Consider the following 18,916-nt stretch of genomic DNA (forward strand, 5'->3'; position numbering starts at 1 on the left):
GCCAGCCAACACAGCCTGACTCTATACAGATGGCGGCATGCTGGGATATGCTCAGTTCAGTTTCAAATCAGGAAGTGGATGTTCTTTAAATTTGAAAATGTTTTGCAATATGAAAAGTACTCTCATACTGAGTAACAAAAAAACACGGAGCATGGATTCTGTTTTATGCTGATGTCTCTGTGGCTGCTTCCGTATCCAGAATGTTTGGACAAGATACTCAAATAAGTGTTTAGTACTTGTTTTATTTGACCAGGTGAAGATGATCCTGACTAATGTGGCATCAAATGAGAGCCTTGAGAGTTCTGGAAAGAGTTTGAGTTGCTTAAAAGAGATCTGAAATGTTAATTATAAGTAGCTCTTAACACTAGAGAATAACAACCCTGTTATAACATTCAATGGATGTGACCATCATCATCAGTATGTTTGTGCAACTTCTCCACGTCTTGATCAAGGCTTGGTTCGTTCACAAGAGATAAGATGCATTCATGTTTTTAACATTTAACCAAAATCATGTAACCAAGTAGCCCTTAGAAGCTTAGACCTAAATACACGTTTTCCGGCATCAAAGTCTCCTTTTCTGTTTCCAGTTTTCTCTATAATTCACATTTCTTGTGGAAGTGATTTCTTACAAGTTTAAAAATTACACGTTTCCTGGTTTCCTAATGAGATGAGTAACAAGGAATATTGTTTGATTACTTTCACACAGTTTTGTAATGTTAAAGTGCTTTTCTTTGTTACTGTCATCAGCCTTGCTAAGTAGTTGTAAGAGTAATACTTTTTGTGACATTTTAATTGGATTATTTGCATTTTGTTTGTATATCTGTGCACTACTGGTGTTCTAATAACAGGGCATCTACCATCCATTTTAAGTGTGTAAGGGTGTAACAGTATTTTATTTCTTTTTAATCTAAAATCTATCAGCTCCATAATGAGACATACACTATTTTGATTCACACATTCACAGTCACTCAAAATGATCACTAAACAAACATACACTCATCAGCAATTTATACACCTTGAATCATGATTATGATGTGCAAACTGGAAAAAAACAAACACTCTCTCAATCTCTCATGACCAGCTGCAATCACCAAATGATTCTCTGCATCATCGCTACTACCACAAACGTAAAGTTTACGTAAAGACCATATGCACTATTCCGTAAAATTCAACTCTTTATGGGAGTCAGCATGTGATGAAGTGCTATAAATCATTTATTTTTTGGGAATAATTTGCTAATTTCCCAGAGTGCCTGGCAAACACCTCTGGAGAAAGAGTTACATTTTTTTATTTGCAATGCAAGTAGACAAGAGCTTTTCAAGTCAAGTAAAATCATGTGTTCTTTCTCAAAACAAGTATTCTAGCTTGACTTCATTCTGGATTCTGGAGGAACTAGTGGTAAAACAACAAGGAAACTGTGTGATAGACAGCTATGCACAATGGCAGAACATGACGTAGTAGGTGCCCAGATCGTTACCCAAAGCTGGACTACTCTAGGGGCTCCAAAAAGCCCCAGTTGGCTTGTGGTAATTTGATTAGGAATATACAGCACAGATTCAACTGAATCCATAAACACTTTAAAACAGGGTTGTCATTACTATAACATAAGGGCATTAGTTACTTGTTACTAAACCATTTGATTAAAATTACCACAAAATTACCACAATCTGACTGGCACCCAGGAAAACCTGGCATCACTTAGTTTCCAGAGGTTCTACATCAATCCTAAAGATGCTTGAACACCCAGGACTCAAGTCCGCCAAGGAATCATCGCTGCATGTCAACCGCATACTTCCATGTTTCCTATCTGTCTCTATCAAATTCCCTAAAAGTTAACACGCAGTCAAGTGTATTAGATCTGCAGCAATCATTTGAATTATCAATTACACCATCACCCAAAAGCTTTGCTCATCTTCTAAATTTAGGTAAACTGAATATTTATAGGGTGTGACTATCGAACTAAAAACTTAAAAGGATATTTGAAAGAAAATTGTGGGGCGATGGAACCATTTAATGGGAATTTTTCACAATTTACTGACATTTTACTCCAAACAATTAATCAAATAATTGAGAAAATAGTCTGTAGGCTAATCAATGATGAGAATATTAATTTGTTACAGCTAATGTGTGTACACTGATGTGTGTGCTGTACTTGACAGGATACAGGAAAAGTGCGGTGGCCAATAGGTGCTCCGGCTTACATTTGATCCCGTAGAGAGTTAATCCGGCCATGTGTTTACATTTTTTGCTATCAAACTGCTGGAAACGCCTTTTTGTGGTGTCACATTGTCTACATATTGCCAGTCATCCACATGAACCTAAAAACATGCCATCTGGGGTATCCTGGTGGTATATGGGTTTAAGATGCCAATGGTCTAATGATAATGTCCCTTGTGTCAGCTCCTGAATAAAGGTAAAAACACCCAAAAACTATAAAAAAACGACACCACCAGGCATCAAAATAAGCCTAAAAACACAGGGTGCAGTGGATTTAGCACGATTATGTCTTCTGATCAAGAAGAAACTGACTGGAGGCCAAGCCAGATAAGAGTATTCCGGGTTTTAACAGCAGTGGACCTCCCTGTCCTGACAATTACAGCTTTTTCCACTGCTTTCCTGTAGGATGAGCCACAGGCCACCCATATTTGGTCAGTAGTAATTAGAGCAGGAGAGAGTCATTTCCTCTCCCTTCTGGTTGCATGGTGCTTAAGCCTTCATAATGCTGACATCAGCACTCAGCTCTGACTACAACTATAGCCCCATCTCTCTCTCTCACTCACACACACACACACACGCACACACACACACACACACACACACACAGGTCACTGACAGGTTTGAGCTAAATGCTGCATTCAAGATGTATCTTAATCACCAGCCGCGTCAAACATGATTGTGATTTTTGGTGTCACGACAACCGCCATCATCGTCAACATCATCTTTCATTCCATCAATGGCAGCTTTATCAGATGAGCCTGAGGCCAGCAGGGTTGGACACAGCAGTGAGAGTGAGATTCATGTATTCTGTCATGTATCAAATCAAACAGCACACTGCAAAAAGCCACACACACACACACACACACACACATGCAAACATAACCCATACACCTCCAAAAAACACATCATCTAACATCTCAACACAGCAAAAGAAAAAGAAAAAAAAACATCACACAGTGCCATCACATTAAAAAACACACCACCACAACCACAACTTTCATCCTGCAGGTGTTGGCTAATTCAACACCAAACCACACTAGGCCACACCTCGCCAACCACTTCCAGCAAACACACCACAACCCCAGTACCTTGGCAGTCTGCTCGGCATTACTTATGAAAGGATATGGCCATTCGGTGATCTTTTTGGCGTACTTCCTCACCAGGTTGTCTTCGCTGAAGAGGAAGAGGGAGCGGTTGACCGTTAGGCAGCTCTGCCGGACGGGTATGGGGTTGTACAGGGCCATGGTCCGGGCTCTCTGGGCCATCGACTGCTTGTACATCCGCTGCGCTCCGGGGGGCCCCCCTTGCCTGCTGCCGCCGCGGCCGGGCCCCCCTTGTCCGCCGGCACCCCCGCCACCACCGCCACCACCACCTCCTCCTCCTCCTCCTCCATACCTGTTGGGTAGCTCGTCTCCAAAACGCGCCATTCTGCAGACACCAAACGCCAGAGGTTAGGAAGAAGCCGGGGGGAAACCTCAGAGTGACACCTCCACATGCCACCACCCCATCAGCCTCGGCTCCAAACACACATGCAGAATGGAGTTGGGTTCGGTTCGGTTCCTTCTCTGGCTTATTCTCTCTGTCTCTTTCTCCTGCTATCTATCTGTGTCTCCTTCCCAGATCTTCAGCGCCGAGAAGATACCTCCATTTGTGTGTGGAGAGGGAGGGAGGGAAGGAGGAGGAGAAGAAGAAGAGAGGGGAGGGAGAGGAGGGGAGAGGGAAAGCGCACGGTGTCTCTAATCGTGTGTTTGGAATATGAATGGGAAATAGAGCGATGGGTTTATGTAATTTCTGGCAAATCAGTTCGCTGACGGAGATAAATACACGATTGGTTTCATTGGCGGGTGAGGAAACTGTCAAAAAAAATGTTAGATCTTGTCAGAGCATCCGCGTTTTCCCTCCGTCGAAAAGCAAGGCATCCCTTTTTTTATATCTCTTATTGGTTGGGGGAAAACCTCTCCAAGAGTGAACTGGTTCTTGCATTTCAATAGGCAAACAAATCGATCACCCTAAATACATGCGATACGGATGCATAGCTGTGCGTTTAAATAAATATTGCAATCATCTCCACTAAGTAGGCTACCCTTGCTGGAGACTGCGTCTTTTTTTCCTCTCTCAACAGCCTAGTGCATCTTGACAGGATCTGCAGTTGTCTTTTTTTTTCCCCCTCCCCAGGTCCCCTTTTTTTCCGCGAGATAAAAATAGAAATAGATAAGAGTACAATCTTTAATAATTCATTTATTCTTGTGCCATATATCCGCAATGTTTGATGTTTGGCACGGCAGATATCCCTGCTGCCACCTCTCACTGCCACCACGCCACTCGGGTTACACACAAACGCCAACCGAGGGGGACTTCCCCGAAATCCGAGCCTGGTGACATTTGTTGATATTTGGTGATGGACGGTGCGGCATCCCCCCTCCTCCTCCTCCTCCCCCTCCTCCTCCTCACCAAGGCGTCGGTCACTGATTTTGGGCGTGATTGCGCGCACTTGGAGACGAAAATACACCGGTCCTCAATCTACCAATTTTATATCTTCCCCCACTTCCCTCCGAAAAAAAATTAGTTGATGAAGTTTGAAAGAAAAATAATGTCCACGACAATCATCTATAATCCAAGGCTGGGAGAACAAGAATCCCGGACGAGTAGGATCCGGAGGAGCAGAAAAAGACCACTGGGGGAGGCAGCATCATCACCATCATCAATTCTTGTTCTGAAAATACGACGGCGGCGGTGCGGGTGTGTTGTAGCAGCGGCTCGCATCTTCTCCTCCGCCACCGGGCAGAAACCGTGCACCATCCCCGCCCAGCAGCATCGCCCCCGAGGCTCCCCGAACCAGAGAGAGGCGGCCAACCCCGCAGAGCTACAGCAAGTCCAGCGATTCTTCTCCCTCTCTCTATCTCTAGCTCTCTCTCCCTATCCCTCCCTCTCTCTGTTTTTTTTTTCCTCTTTCCTCCCTCGACCCCCCAGGGGGACGTGAACCAACACGCAGTTGGGTCTGGAGGCTGTATATTCCCGTGGAGATCAGCCTTGGAAACGAAGTAACCCGACGAGTGGAGCGCCTCTCGCGCTCTCCTGCGTCCAGTCAGCCGTCGGGTTTGAGCCGCGCACTGAGCATCTGATCAGTCTAACGGGAACCGAGCGCCGCGCGCAGATCCGTGGCCAAGCCTAGCAGCGCACGACGCACAGCGCCTCCCCGGAGCCTCCCCCACTCCAACCCACTCCCCATAGCGCACGACTATGTATGTCAGTTGGGTATGGCAAGGTGCGGTAACTCGCTACCAATAGTTACTCTCAATGTAATCTTCTAATTCTTTTAAAAATAAATAATAAACATCATAAACATTCTTGTGTTACCTGTGAGCTTACAGTTTGGTGATCTACTCTACTAGTTTTTCATTTCTTTACTCATTAATCAGCTGGTTTGACCAAAAAAAACAAAGCTCGTCACCAATGACACTGGACGCAAGCGATGGACTTCCCATAGCTGATGGGTTTAGTGAAGTGAGGCCCCTTGAAGAGATTCCGCTCACGGCTTCCACTCATGATCGCCAAGTGTCAAAAGCACCAACAGCACAGTCCAATTCGCCCCTTTCACTGTTTACTCAAACCCACCAGGCTAAACAGAAGGCTGTGCCATGAGCAGGGTGGGTGGAGGGTGGAGGAAGCGGAGGGGGTGTGAGAGGTTGGGCATATACAAGAAATTGTAAATGAATGGATGGATTACAGTACGAGTGTGATTCACGGGCCACTTTGGATCTCCACATGACTTTGGGGGAGATCTGTGTGATTTCAGTATCTGTTTTACAGTGTGTACAGATGATTATTTTTGATCAATAGTTCTATTGTCCCCACTTTCATCCCCCATCTAGCAGTATTCATAGTTATGCAATCCTGTATCTGGACAAATCTGACAATCAGATTCTGCTCAAATAGGATTCCTTGGGAAAGCATAAGAAAAACTGCCTTGTGTTCAGCTCAAACATGTGATTTCGAGCTCATTGTGGACTTCCGAAAGGGTTTTTTCTTGAATTTTCTCAACTGATGAATGTATGAAAAAAAGATGTTGCCAATAAACTAAGTTGGACCAACATTTCATCTGCGCAGCCAGGAGGAGAGTTGGGAGAGTTTGGAGTGCTGTGTTTATTTATTTATATATTTTTTTGAGGACATACTGTTATTTTGAGGACAATTTGAAAGAGGCTTTATCTCCCTTCATTCCTCCCTTCTCCTCCAAGCCGTCTGTCATTCTGGCTCTGGCATCTGAGCCGTCTTTGATGCAATTCAGCAAGCTGTTTGCTTGGGCTAAACCGACCAAGCTGTCACCTTTCCAGAAAAGGAAAATGAAGGTGGTGGTGGTGATGATGGGAAATGGCCAGCAAAGTGGCCAGAGAATCCCTTTCAAAGTGAGATCATTTGAGATATTTTTATTTATAGTTATATAATGAAAATAAGAACAATTTAGTTAAAAGATATTTTTTAAAAACACCAAGTTTGGTCACTTTAGCACTTTGTCGCTGTCCTTGGTCCTGAAACAGATACTGACATGTTTCCAAGACTTTTTGGCGTTGTCCAGGGTGCTGAAACAAGAGTATAAAGCTCTGTACACCACCTGCATGGCTTTGTAGGATGTTACCTACATTGTGTATCAGGGTGGGTTGGTTACTGTACCTCCGGGCCATCTGTTAAATGCTGAGAAGTGTTTGCGAGTTCTGCTCACTGTTTGTCTCCTCTACCAACTACTTTGGCAGGTAACTACCCATCATTTGGAGGTCTGATTCGGTTCTAAAATCAGCTAATGGAATATTAAAAGTGAGCCATATGGTGGGTTTTAGGATGGATCTGAAGGCAAACTGTGGTAGAAGTCAACAAAGTCTTACAAAACTTCATGGTAGGGAATAACCTGGTGGTGTGCAATGTCAATCCACAGATTGAACACAAAAGGAGTGTGTGGCAGTTACATAAATGTGATGTAACATTATTTTGAGGTCAAGAAACATATCAGTCCTCTGCATTGCAGTTTAACTCAGTCAGGTGCTCATCAAACAATGGCATTTTATGGAAGGTGGAAATGGTTTGCTCCACACCAAATCAAAGTTCTCAACATTGGGCTTTTTTTTTTGGAAAACTGGAAAACCTTGCACCTTGCTTCTTCAATAATTGCTTCTCCTCACCTGAGTGACCCTGATGAAGCATACATATCATGCTTTGTTCACTCTTTCCTTGCAGAAATTCTTCCCTATACCCATTTCTTTTCCATTTTACATGTCCTTTCACATTTCTGACTCTCTCCCTGGTTAGGGTTTAGCCTTTCAGATATCCAACTGAGTCTGTTTGCTATTTTGTTTATATATTTACAAGAAATATGTTAAGGGCAGTGGAAAAACACAAAACTGATCTTTTCCATAAATGAAGTGGCTGAAATAAATTCCACTTACACTGTCAAATCCATTATTTGGCCCCTTTTTGTTGGTCTCAAATCTATCTAGACACATTTTCTCAAGATGGGAGATGACTGAGTTGTTTTTGCACTATGAGTAATTTGTCTCAAATAAAGCTCTGACTGGGCTCTACTGTTACCCTGAGGTCACACACTGTGTATAACCCACCTGCTGTAGTGATCCCAGAGCTATGCTATTATTTAAAAGATGTCTTTTCAACGTCATAATGTGTGTGCATCACTGGATTTGCTCGTCATCTGATTCCCGTAGAATAGTGGCTACTAAGAGGCATGATAAAAGCCCGTTCCCGCTGACAGCATGGGAGAGAGAGTGAAAGTGAGTGTCGGGAAGAGGTGGGTGGGTGGGTGATGGAGAAATGGTGGGGTGGGGGTGGTGCTATTGCTGCTGGACAAGCCTGCCTGTGATTTGCGCGATCATGGGAAACCACGCGGTGGTCGGATGCCAGAGATGACAAGCTGCCCCCATCACTTATTGATAATGAGGACGGAGGCTGGAGACATTTTGCTCTTTCTTTCCATTTCCTTTTCATTTCTTCTTTTTTTTTTTTTGCACTAACATGCCTCTGTTATCGCTGCTGCTGTATGCCCATACAGCTTTCCCAGGCTCTCTCCGCGCAAGTGTGTGTGGGTGGGTGTGTATGCTGCTGCTGCTGCTGCTGCTGCTGCTGAGGGAGTCGTGCTGAGGCCCTGATGCGCAGCATTGTCATTCAGAGAGCGTTCACACAGGCAACCCCCGCAGGAAGCCCTGGCACCTCCCCCTTGGAACTACGCACCCCCCACACCCATCCGTTACCCCCTCCTCCTCCCTTTCTGTTCTCTGATCTCACTCAGCAGGCCAAAGCTACAGAGCTGTCTGAGAGGTAGAGAATGAGAGGAGGGAGAGAGAGAGACAACACAGCAGGATTAGAGCCAATTCACGTTCAACTCAAAAAAATGAAAATAGACATTATGATTCACTTAGGACTGGCAATGTCAATTCTAAAATGAGATTTTCTTTTGTGTAGAAATGGTGGCAAGTTTTCTACGCAAAGTAAATAATTGTGTTTTCTAAATGATAAGGAACTTGAAGTGGCAGTAAACATGATTTTCATTTTATTGAATTTAACTTCAAGATGAAGTGGTTCCCTTAAATGCAGCCTAGGATTTTCTTCTAACCGGCGGGGATTCAGATAGATTTAGGTCCACAGAAAAGATCTCCACCATCTTTTTCAGAAGTGAAGCTGAGTGCCAGGCTTCCAGTGCCAACAGCTCGTTCTCCTCATTGACTGCTGCGGCTGCAGTTTGTCAAATGGCAGTTTTATTTTTACTCTCTAATGGCTGCGTCTTACAGTAAATATAGCTGAAATTTAAGTATTTAAGTAAAATGAGTAAAGTAGACACAAAAATACACTAGCTGGAATGGATTTAAAGCTTGATTATACAAATAGATGAGTGAAAACAATCATTCAAAAGGTGCATAGAGCTGAAGAGTTGATTTTTCGTGGCACTTATAGTACATATCATTATTTATACCATTGTATAAAAAGATATTGCTTAGGGAGCATATATATATATATTTATTTATTTATTTATTTATTTATTTATTTATTTATTTTTTATTTATAAGCTCCCTAAGCAATATCGAAATAACTCCAGTTTAGGCTCTTTCTGTTAAAGCCTGTGCTATAAATTGGGGATGGGAGTCTGAAAACAAAAAGATGCAATACAGTTGAATTATGGGGAGTGTAGTGTCCAGTGTTATTGGAGCTTGACTCATAATGCATCAAATTTAGATATATCTTAATGCAAGAGCATTAAGATATATCTAAATGTGTACAATTTACAGAATATGACTTTTAAGAAGTCGAAGAAATTGAATATAATACGCATATTCTTTATTAGTGTATAATGACCTGAAAATAAGAATTTATATGTTTTTGTTACTTTAAAATGAGACTTTATATCAACAGATGACGCGGGTCCTCTACCGGCAAGTTTGCTACGTTGAACTGACATGCTTCTACAGTAGCTCGAAATAGACAAACTAAACCAGGGGTGTCAAACATCCAGCAACATAAAAAGTAAACACTATATTATTCAGTTCCAAAATACACGTGACTTAACATTTTGTCTGTCACTAGTAATGGCAGTACTGACTAATGACTGAATAAAGAAGAAAAAAGACATATTGTTGACAAATTGTACATTTTAAGGCTGTTTCATGTTTTGTACATTAATGGTTTGTTAACTGTAAAAGGGAAAAGTTTGGAGGTGTTGTTATGGCTTTACTGGTCCGGCCCATTTATGCTCAATTTGGGTTGTATGTGGCCCATAAACAGGCACAGACTGGCAATCTGGCATACCGTGCATTTGCCCGGTGGGCTGACGTGCTATTTGGGCCGACAAGTCCCGATATATATATATATATATATATATATATATATATAACCAGTAGATCACACAGCCCAAACACACTGTTGGGCCGGTCCTAGCTATGGGCAATGTGGGCGGCTGCCCAGGTTCGCAGTCTCCGTGAGGGGCGCATGAGTCCGACAGACTGATCCCAGGCGGCATCTAGGGCGCACGATAAAAAAATTTGCTGGTTGTGGGCCGGTCTGGTCCAAAATGCCAGTGCCGATTTTTTGCCCCAGTCCGCCCCTGCCCATAAACTAAAATGAGTTTAAACAGTTTAAAAAGTTTTTTTTCCCCATTTTGTGGCCAGCAGCACAGTAGTCTTTCACAGCGAGAAAGAAGAGTGAGACAAGGGGGTTACAATCAGCAACTACACAGCAAGATGCCACTAAATGCTAGTACTTTAAATTACTTTACATTTATAAAACTACAATCACAAATATTGCTAGGTAGTTTACACTATAAAAACTATAAAAAAATACTAAAAAATAACTATGCTATTGTTGGTTGTATTGTTTAAACTTGTCCTGGTATTCCTTCAGATGCAGTATTTATATATGAGAGAAGTAGTGAGGTAATCAGGAGGTTGTAAAAAGTTCCCTCACTTCCAAAATATTCTATTATAACTGAGATTATCTAATGATAGCAGCAGAATATTGTGGTTGTGCGTGGAAACATCCAGGTGTAAATGCATCACTGAGTGAACATGAGGCGGTCTGATGATATTAAAAAAACAAAAAACAGCCTGCATGATCAGCAAAACCCTGCCCTGGATACAGAAAGGTTTGAAAAACGAAGGAACATTTCTGGAAGAAATGAGTTCAACTCAACTCCTCTTAATCAGCATGAAGAGGTGAAGCAGTGGAGAAGGAGGAGACAAATGGACCTGAAGGTGTAAAAAACATTTGGCACCACCAAGTATTACTATTATTACTGATGTTTACTCCAGTGGATCTAATATCACCACTAGTCCTCTCTTGATCAAATAGACGGTCTCACATTACCCCTATACTTAGATCTCTCCACTGGCTCCAGTTTGAAATTCTCACACTTATTCACAGAGCATTGCAGAGTCAGGCCCCTGCTCACCCCTCTCTCAGGTCAGATGTGCTAAATTTGCTGTCTGTCCCATGCACCAGCTTTAAGACCTGTGGTGATTGAGCTTTTTGAGGTGGCAGCACAGAAACTTTATGGTCTACTAATTATGTGGATTCTTTTAAAGGGTAGCTAAACACTTTACCCGCTGAGACAAGTATTTGTTCAGTCTCATTTATGCATCTTGTGTATTCATTCTTTATTTTATTGTGTATTGCATTTTGTAATAACATGATAATGTTCTTGTTTCCTGTATATTGCCCTTGTAATGCATGTTGTGACTTGTGTATACAAATAAATGTTTCTGACTTATTTACTAAGTGACTGTTAACATTTCTTCAAAAGAAATTAATCTGGTGTCACCTCAATGAAAAGTGTAACATGCAAACCCAAATACATTGTTCTGACGGACAGATCAGAGAAAATATAGAACTCTCATCCATCTCTATTGATAGTGGTAAGACCTGTATGCTGTTTTTAAAAACAGAACAAAAGACCTGAAGGTGATATGTGGTTACTTAAAGGCCAGTTTTCTCCATACGGATGCACTGAAATAAATATTTCTTATTTTCTCTTTGAAGAAGTGTATGAACATCTGCATGTGCACCAGAGATTCTTGAATCTTTATTATTTATGGCAGGAATGCATATTAGACATCGTCCTCATTATTATTAACTTTGATCTGTAAACACTGTGAGGAGAGAGAGAGAGAGCACAGATTCAGACACGCACAAGTTTTAAAGTTACAAGCAAGTTGATGTCTATAATGTATTATAAACATACTTATAATGCATTATATACTTAACACATTATGAAGCATTTTAAAATGACTTGATAAGGTTAAGTATCATTAAGTATAGTAATTGATGGTCACTCACTAAGATTTCTTGTAAAGGATTAAAGTGTATTATAATTTTCATAGTTGTAATATATGATAACAATTTCATAATGCATCATAATCACTGATATAATAAGTTAAAGTAAAGAAATGAGATTTCTGAGGTACAGGCTAAACATTTTTCCATCATCGGTAACCGCTTGTCCTCATCAGGGTCACGGTGGGGCTGGAGCCCATCCCAGCTGACTTTTGGGCAAGAGGCGAGGTACAACCTGGACAAGTCACCAGCTAAATACAGGGCACATAGAGACAAACAACCATTCACACTCACATTTACACCTATGGCCAATTTAGAGTCACCAATTAACCTATTAAGTTTGTGTCTTTGGACTGTGGGAGGAAGCCCGAGTTCCCGGAGAGAACCATGCAAACTTCAAACCAGGAACCTTCTTGCTGTGAGGTGTAAATTATCTTCCAGTAAATTATTTTGCTTAATTTAAAACAAGAAGGTTTTAATTGCTGCTATAATGCTTATGACCAACATATTTGTGTACCAATTTTAGATTCCATGTATTATTCTTGGCATCAGTTTAGATCAAGACTAGTGGATTGTTTGCAGATGACCCAATCTGCCTGTTTATATTTTACATTAACTCCATATCCATGCTGAAGAATAAAATTACAGCTCTGACTGATTATTCTATTCTTCTCCTTTTTTGATTTCAAACTTCCAGTTCACATTTATTTTCTGGATATCTAGCTTGCTGAAATAAAAAGTGTATTTATGTAACTGTGGCAGCACAGAGGCTGGTGGTATTGAAAACAACGCATGTGTTCTGGCTGTTCTACCAAACGGCTGCCAAATATTACACTGCATATCTTTAGACATGCATGGTTATAAGGACAAAATTCTGATCACATGACTGATTACCTCTGCTCTGGTGTCTTTCTCACACGGACTGAGGTTGTCTGCAGCAGTCGAAGCGCAGTACAATGCTTCATTTTGGTCACACATCTACCATTTTGCCATTGAGAACATGACAAATTTGATTTTTGTTTGATATTGACTGCTATTCTACGAGACACACACACCTAATACTTAAACAAGGCTTCACTGACAACGTTGACTAGCTGTGTTTTATTGGACTCCATGTGGCAGGCGAGAATAAGCATTTATGTAACATTTGGTCACATGATGCTTCTTTGAACTTAAGAGCCCGTGTCTGTGTGCTTGTGCTGAGTATATTCAGAAAACTCTGCTTTCAATGCTCATGATCATTATGGGAAGTGTGTGTGTGTGTGAGAGAGAGAAAGAATAGCAGTGGAGGGGGTTTATGCAGACAGGCAGAGAGATATAGCGAGCTGATGTAGCGTCCAAGCTAATTAGAGGATTGCTCTTTTTTTGGCTCGTTCTCACGCCGACTCAACCTGTATTAATTGATTGGCTGGTTAATGGAAGTGGAGAGGAGGAGTGCAGGGGGGAGAAAGCGGAGGAGGAGAAGGACGAGGAGTGTGCTGGTCTCAGCTAATGGGCCCAGCTCTGGTGTGTGGAGTAAGCATTCTAGTCAAAGAATCAGCACTATAGGACGGATAAAAAGAAAGAAAGAAAATAAGGAAGTAGGAGGGAGGGAGGGAGGGAGAAAAGGAAAAAAGGACGACTGAGATGAGAGATGGAGAAACTGACTGTGAAAGAGAAGAAGACTTTTTATATTTTTTAATGGCATGCATCACAACGCTACTGAGAGTAGATCACCTAGAGTACAAACACCTGCCCAGTGACAGTACAGTATAATAGTACTGAATTATCTAGACATAATATTAAAGCCAATTATTTTATATGAATATTTATTGCCTGTAGTTACACATTTAGGAATATCTATCTCTCTGGAGTGGTTTAAACTTGGGAAATTCAAAAATGATATCAGCTGCCTGTGAACACCACAGCAAAACCAATCACAGCATCACACACACATGCAAGACGCTATTTTGAATGACCTTACACTCTAACCATAGATGGAGAGATAGATCACAGGTGGACACAATGAGATGCAGTTGAAAGCTCTTGGTTGTACTAGCCGAAAAGTGAATCTTGAAAATTGACAACAACAATTTGTTTTTGTTTGTCAAACTACTATTTCCAAGGTAAAGAATGACCTTTTATACAATGTCAACTTGTGAAAATGAGTGGATGTCACTGTAACTATAAAAGTAACATTACCGCTGCAGTGAGTCAACAGTTTGTGATGCCAAAAAGGTTTGCCATCCAATTAGATGGCAAAAGTAAAGCCCGGGGTATCGTCCAAACTAATAAGCGCAACGTGTTGTCTAACTATGTATGAAGGCAAAAGTGTCTATAGCTGTTCTGAAATGCCAGTATTCATCAAGAGGGCAGTGATATGGTGTGAGCCCATTCAAATGGGGTTTTTTACTCAAAGATTCATAGCAGCTGTGGGGCGGGGTGCAGTGAGTTGGTGGTCCAAACCTCAACTCCTCTCCACGTGCTGTGTCTTCGGGCAACACAAGACAATAAACCCCAAGTTGCTCCTGATAAGCAGGCCAGCACCTTGCATGGCAGCTCCACTTTGTAAATTTGTAAATCCCTTTGTCGATTAAGGTATAAAAGTGCCATATACTGAAAGTGCAGTCCATTTCCCACTTACCATAGTGTTGCACTCAATTGTATATTCAAATTGATGCAATTGTGTGAGGAATGAAAAAAAAAAACACTTTGCGTGATAGAGAAGTTTAAATCCTGCCTACTTTCTTACTTCTACATGGCAAACTCTTTATAACGTTTATGTGAAAGAAACAAATCAGGGATGTGAATGTCAGGCTGTAAATTGTTGGAAGCAACGCTCCCCAATTCTGATACTGTAAAGATGTTTGTATATCGCTGTGTCAATGGGCTCTGGTGTGATTACTTCCTACTTCCACTTCTGACTATCCCATGAGATTCAGCCAGCTAATGGAGAAATAAATTCAATCAGCTAAATACCGAATGAGTTTAGGTGCCCAATATCTTGGATAGGAAATCATTAAAAATGACTGGAAAGAGAAGCAGAAAAGAATCGCAAGTGCCAAAATGTGTCAGATATGATGATGGTCTACCACAGAAGGCTCTGTCCAAAATTCCTAAGTACTTCCATTTTATGTTATTACTATGCAGAAAGCAATGTGAAAGGTCAAACTTCTACAAAAGACGACAATTTAGTTGTACGTTAGTGTTAACATTAGGCCAGTTTTCACCAAAAAGTGCAACATAATAATGATATCCAACTATATATATATATATATATATATATATATAGTCTTCACTAATAATGTCAGGGAGTGGCAGTGGCAGAGAGAGAGTCTATACAGACAGACAACCATTACTTTATCCCCTGGCAAAAATTCTGAACAGTATAAAGCATTCTTGCCTAAAATCACCCATAAATATAAAATAAAACCCCTTACAGGCCAATCCAAGATCCAAAATCCTTCCCAGAAAACCCAGAATGCTCATTTCAGTGCAGCACAATATGTGGCAACCTGCCAGAGACTGAGGGACAGCCAACGGAAAGGCAAGTCAGGCATGTCAAGCCCATATGTCTCAGGATGTCTAATACCCACAGAGGGGCTGTAATAGCCATCCAGTTGGATAAATGTTAAATTTACAGGAGAATCAACCCAAATAAGACTAGTAAATATGCTCTGTTTGGTTAACCCGTGTGATTTTATTCTAGAGAGTCTATTTTCCAAATAGTAATTTTTGGTTAATGGTAAAAATGACTCTGCAACAGAGCTGGAGCCAGTTGAGAGCTCTGCTGGAGAAACAATGACCAGGCTAAAAATAGAGCTAGCTGAGTGCAGAAACATTTAGAAACGAGGAACAGGAAACAGCCCTCAAAATTTAGTTTCCGACAAACTAAAAAAAAAGTCATGACACAAAGTTACCTAAATCTGAGAGTGGAGACATTTTTCAAATGAGCAGTCAAAAACAAAACAGAAAATTAACTGACATTTTAACAAAATTTAATTATTTTCCTAAAATATCCTCCCATCGTGCAGTTTATGCAGACCCGCAGTCTGTCGTCAGTCCTCCTAAAATTCCTCATACTATTATTACTGTTCCTACGGTTACTCTAGATGATATGTAACTGGGTGATTAGTCATTTCAAAGAGGCTGGAGTGTGGGAACTGCTGCTCCTCACTGTGAGTAAGTGAATTATGACTCCCAAAACTCTTGACGGATTAAAGAGCAGTCAGGACGATGCTAAGATCCATTGTTTTTATCCCCTAACGCATAATTTTCTTGTTCAAAATAAGTTCTGTCATTTGTGTGAGATACAGAGTTTAATAGGTTATTTATTTATTAACTATTTCATTAGCTGAACATGATTTACTATAGATATTCTCGTTATGATGCTCGCTTGTGGATACTAACTGCAGTTCACTGAATGTTGCGTACAGAACTAACGCTAACAGAGACTAATCACGCACATTGCTACAGTCTAGCCTGAGAGATTCTACTTTAGTACATGATAAACAAGAGAGACCAACTGATATAAAAACATGGACAATCTAGGAAACAGATCATGCTGCTGTATCATTGTAAAAATAAAAATTGCAAAAACTAAAGGCCTCACGTGCATACAGTAAAAAATGACCTGAATATCTGATTAATGATTATCTTTAAGATGTTCTACCCTGAAATCGGCAGTCACCTACAGTCACCTTCTTCCCATATCCCATGTGCAATGAATATGTTAAACCTGTTAAACAATTAACAACAGATTCTTGGCCACAGACATATTCCACCTGCGAAAAAAGTAGGACAAAGCAATGATGATCTCAGTAGTATTTTGAGCAATTTTTCTTTTCTTGACGTTAAAGTGTACCCATAGCTCTGTGGAAGTCCCAATTTGCCCAGGACAGAAATGTCATCTGTGCACATTTAAGATGCTGAAGTCACAACAAGGTCTGTTGAGCTCCGACCCTTTTTCTGAAAACAGTGATGCAACAACCAAAGGAGTAAGATGATCATAACTAGTTAACTTAATGTACATTTACCTTATACCATATACACATCAGTTTTCATTCCTGTGACAAAATGATGTTTGAACAGCCCAAATCACCTCAAATACAGTGTACACATATTTATGTAACTCCTGTTTGTTTGACTGATTCAAAGTCTTCAAAAATGATTCCTTACTACACACGACTACTGTGGTAGGTTGCATGTCTGTGAAGGGTGCATGGTTTACTTCACAAAAGCCAGATACTACACAAGCCCACCTACCACCCCAACCACAACATTTAACTCGCTAGGTTCATCAGACATGGATTGCCTTAATCGGATATTAATGCATGAATGAATAAAGCTTTTATTAATATGTCACATAACTACTATGTACGTATAACTATGCCTAGCTCAAAAGGGTTTACAAGACAACATACATTTCTGTAAGCCACAACCACAGTGCTGCTTATACTTTTTGAAACCATAAAAAAGTCAAAAAAATACAGAAGCGACTTAAACAATTTATAGTTTACAAGAAAATTCATAAATCTCTGACAAAACCATTTACTATAAAGGTCTGGAGAAACCAAGGAAGAATTACTAGAGACAAAGTTACAAAGTTAGAAAACTTAAACACGTCAAAATTAAATTCCAGTCTTTGATTATCTGAGTATATGGTATATATATTCTCACAAAAAAATGAGCTCTCTTAAATCACTATAGTTTGTACAGTACAAATTATATTAGGCTGGTGCCTGACACTCAAGAGTGGCTGCACAAAACCCCCTACTACAATCCAATTAATACAATTATTTGCTCCTATAGTCTTATTTGCAATGCTCCCCTGCAAACTAGCCATCATCCATGGGTAGCGGGTTCAAGAGCAGCACTGTGTGTTTAGCACTGTATCCTCAAGAAGTACAGATGCATATATCCTGCAATAAATCTAGCGAGGAGCATGAAGAACGAGGAACGAGGTTCAATTCCCAACTCGGGTATGCTCAAATAAAGCTCGACCAGGTGGGCTGGAGAGCAATGTGACTGTTTGCTTATTTTTGGTACTGTGTGTTGGACTGAACTTTCGTCTCTCCAGGTGGTTTCCCTGCCTTCCACCAAATGCATGGTGGGACTGGTAACAGAAAAAGAATGGTAGAAAAATAAATTACTGGCTATTACAAGCATTGTCAGCAAAGACCGGAAGAGACTGAAACTAAAAATAAATAAAACTCATCTTTGCCAGAAGCACATATGTACACTTTTAATACTTCCTCTGAATTCTGAGTTAGAGGAAAAAGGAAAGCCAAGAGGACAGACAAAATGAAGGAAAGTAAAGATAGAGAATTAAGAAGGGGGTGAAAACCACAGGAGATTAAGAATTAAGGGCAAAAAGGGAAAGGAAGATGAGAACATGATGAAAGCCAAAGAAAGTTTCAAAGGACAGAGCAGTGAAAGGAGAAATAAGAAAAGTAGGGGGACTGAGGAGACAAGTGACCAAAAGAGGACAAAAACAAAAGGTGAGGAGCTAAAAATGTGATGAAAAGCAGCAGAGAGGATGGTAAAGAGAGGGTACGGTGGAGAAAGGGAGATGGAGAGGAGGCAGGAAATAAGGTCAGATAGGAAGTGAGAGAAAAGAGATAGCGAAATGACAAAAAGGAGACGAGGAGAGGAGCGAGCAAGCGATTGAAAGGGAGAGATAAGGAGGTGGAGGAAGGTGAAAAGGAGGAGAACAGGGACACAAAGAGAGATAGTGAGAGGGCAAGGAGGAGGAGGAGAGATATGAAGGGGGTGTTGAAGCCTGTTTTCTCTGAACAGCCTGAGTGTATATATGTGCTTACTATGCTGTGTGAATGTGTGTGTTACATTCCCGATGTCGGGGGTGTGTTGTAAAGTGTGTTAGTATGTGTGTTAGTTT

General features: G+C 40.9%; 1 protein-coding gene across 2 annotated transcripts in view; it reads right to left on the reverse strand.

Annotated features, from left to right (window-relative positions):
- Positions 1–18,916, reverse strand: part of cacna1ab (calcium channel, voltage-dependent, P/Q type, alpha 1A subunit, b) — a 166,818-nt gene that overhangs the window by 118,067 nt on the left and 29,835 nt on the right. The window contains exons 1-2 of one of the 2 annotated variants that reach the window (XM_027282431.1): positions 5,575–5,984; positions 3,343–3,645 (exon numbers count right to left, since the gene is read on the reverse strand). In XM_027282431.1, coding sequence (XP_027138232.1) covers positions 3,343–3,644 — 302 coding nt within the window. In that variant the 5' untranslated portion in view covers position 3,645; positions 5,575–5,984. Of the gene's footprint in view, positions 1–3,342; positions 3,646–5,574; positions 5,985–18,916 lie in introns of those variants that run through there. The other variant, XM_027282430.1, reaches the window with a different exon arrangement.

The sequence above is a fragment of the Larimichthys crocea genome, chromosome X (genome assembly GCF_000972845.2).
Source record: "Larimichthys crocea isolate SSNF chromosome X, L_crocea_2.0, whole genome shotgun sequence".
In the NCBI taxonomy this organism is placed as follows: domain Eukaryota; kingdom Metazoa; phylum Chordata; class Actinopteri; family Sciaenidae; genus Larimichthys; species Larimichthys crocea.